A 660-nucleotide genomic window follows, 5' to 3' on the forward strand; every position below is an offset into this window, starting at 1 on the left:
GAAATCCTCACTTCAGTAAGCATTCGACTTATTCGCGCGAGCAGCGATTCTTTACAACAATTATTTACATCGCTAGTGTGACGAAGAAAGATCTATATATTATTTACAAGATTTCAGAATATCAGTTATATTTCGCGTTTCTTTAAAAATCTTTAACACATCAATTTTACACGTCATTTAAATAATTCTAGCACTATTAATCACTAATTAATATCACATTTCCTATTAATTTTGCAACAACTGTTCCTCTCGAATATTTACCGAAACGAAATAAGCGAAATAATTTAACAATGGCAACATTCAGCAGAAAAGGCAACCTTTCAACCGTTGTAAGATTTTTAATATGATTGATTCTTGCCTTTAGACTTTCTTGGATCTGAATATATAATCCAATGATAATGAAGAATTTTACATCAATTGCACAGCTCCTTTTTCAGCTGAACATGTTCTTCTTCACACTAGCGATGTAAATAATTGTTGGTCCCAAAAGGTTGTCGGTGCACAAGTCTACAGCACAAAACGTCTCAGCACCAATATCAGTGCGATCATTTAGTTATGGATTAAGTAGAAAATACTTAATCAGCCACTTTTTTCTCCTTTCTTTTTGTTACCTGTAATTTAACAACAAACAATAGAAATAATGTCCACTATGATATCTGT

The 660-nt window shown here is 32.1% G+C and overlaps 1 protein-coding gene across 5 annotated transcripts in view; it reads right to left on the reverse strand.

Annotated features, from left to right (window-relative positions):
- Positions 1-660, reverse strand: part of LOC108753181 (acetylcholine receptor subunit alpha-like) — an 86,654-nt gene that overhangs the window by 23,730 nt on the left and 62,264 nt on the right. The window contains exon 10 of one of the 5 annotated variants that reach the window (XM_018494554.1): positions 473-611. The exons of the other annotated variants lie outside the window; for them this stretch is intronic. Coding sequence (XP_018350056.1) covers positions 576-611 — 36 coding nt within the window. The 3' untranslated portion in view covers positions 473-575. Of the gene's footprint in view, positions 1-472; positions 612-660 lie in introns of those variants that run through there. 5 annotated transcript variants of the gene reach the window in all.

The sequence above is a fragment of the Trachymyrmex septentrionalis genome, unplaced genomic scaffold (assembly GCF_001594115.1).
Source record: "Trachymyrmex septentrionalis isolate Tsep2-gDNA-1 unplaced genomic scaffold, Tsep1.0 scaffold66, whole genome shotgun sequence".
Classification (NCBI taxonomy): Eukaryota; Metazoa; Arthropoda; class Insecta; order Hymenoptera; family Formicidae; genus Trachymyrmex; species Trachymyrmex septentrionalis.